The sequence below is a fragment of the Cynoglossus semilaevis genome, unplaced genomic scaffold, assembly GCF_000523025.1.
Source record: "Cynoglossus semilaevis isolate Cse_v1.0 unplaced genomic scaffold, Cse_v1.0 C18681014, whole genome shotgun sequence".
NCBI lineage: Eukaryota > Metazoa > Chordata > Actinopteri > Pleuronectiformes > Cynoglossidae > Cynoglossus > Cynoglossus semilaevis.
The window spans coordinates 1-397 of NW_007597333.1; the positions used below are offsets into that span (position 1 = coordinate 1).

Consider the following 397-nt stretch of genomic DNA (forward strand, 5'->3'; position numbering starts at 1 on the left):
CCTCCCTCCCTCCATGGGGTCCACGTAACCAAGAACACACCGGTGAATCTCCAGGATGTCACTGACAGTGATGGCTGCAGACGTGGACAACAGTGTGGTGTTCATGAACTTCATGGCAGCATCTATGCCCACAGCCTCGTTCTGCTCCTGCAGACTCTTCCCAGGTACGGCATAGCGCGTCTCCAGTATGTGACGAATTTCAGACAGGGTGAGCGTGCTGCCTTCATGGCCACCATGTGGTAGATGTGGTGATAGTACATTTCCTCCATCACCCGACACAGTGCAGAGTTGCCTTTGGGAATGGACATAAGCCTCCGCACTTTACTGTCAATGATGCTAAAGTAACGCTGGTCAAGCTCCTCCACCAAAGGCAGAGTCCGATGGCGGCTCACCAGAG

The 397-nt window shown here is 53.9% G+C and overlaps 1 protein-coding gene across 1 annotated transcript; it reads right to left on the minus strand.

Moving 5' to 3' along the window:
- Positions 1 to 5: 5 nt before the first annotated feature.
- Positions 6 to 392, minus strand: LOC107988274 (adenosine monophosphate-protein transferase FICD-like; the record flags this gene model as incomplete). The annotated part of the gene is given in 2 exon segments (XM_017031161.2): positions 6 to 227; positions 230 to 392. Coding segments are annotated over 2 exon segments (385 nt in total), but the record flags the coding sequence as incomplete, so codon positions are not given.
- Between the last annotated feature and the right edge of the window lie 5 nt (positions 393 to 397).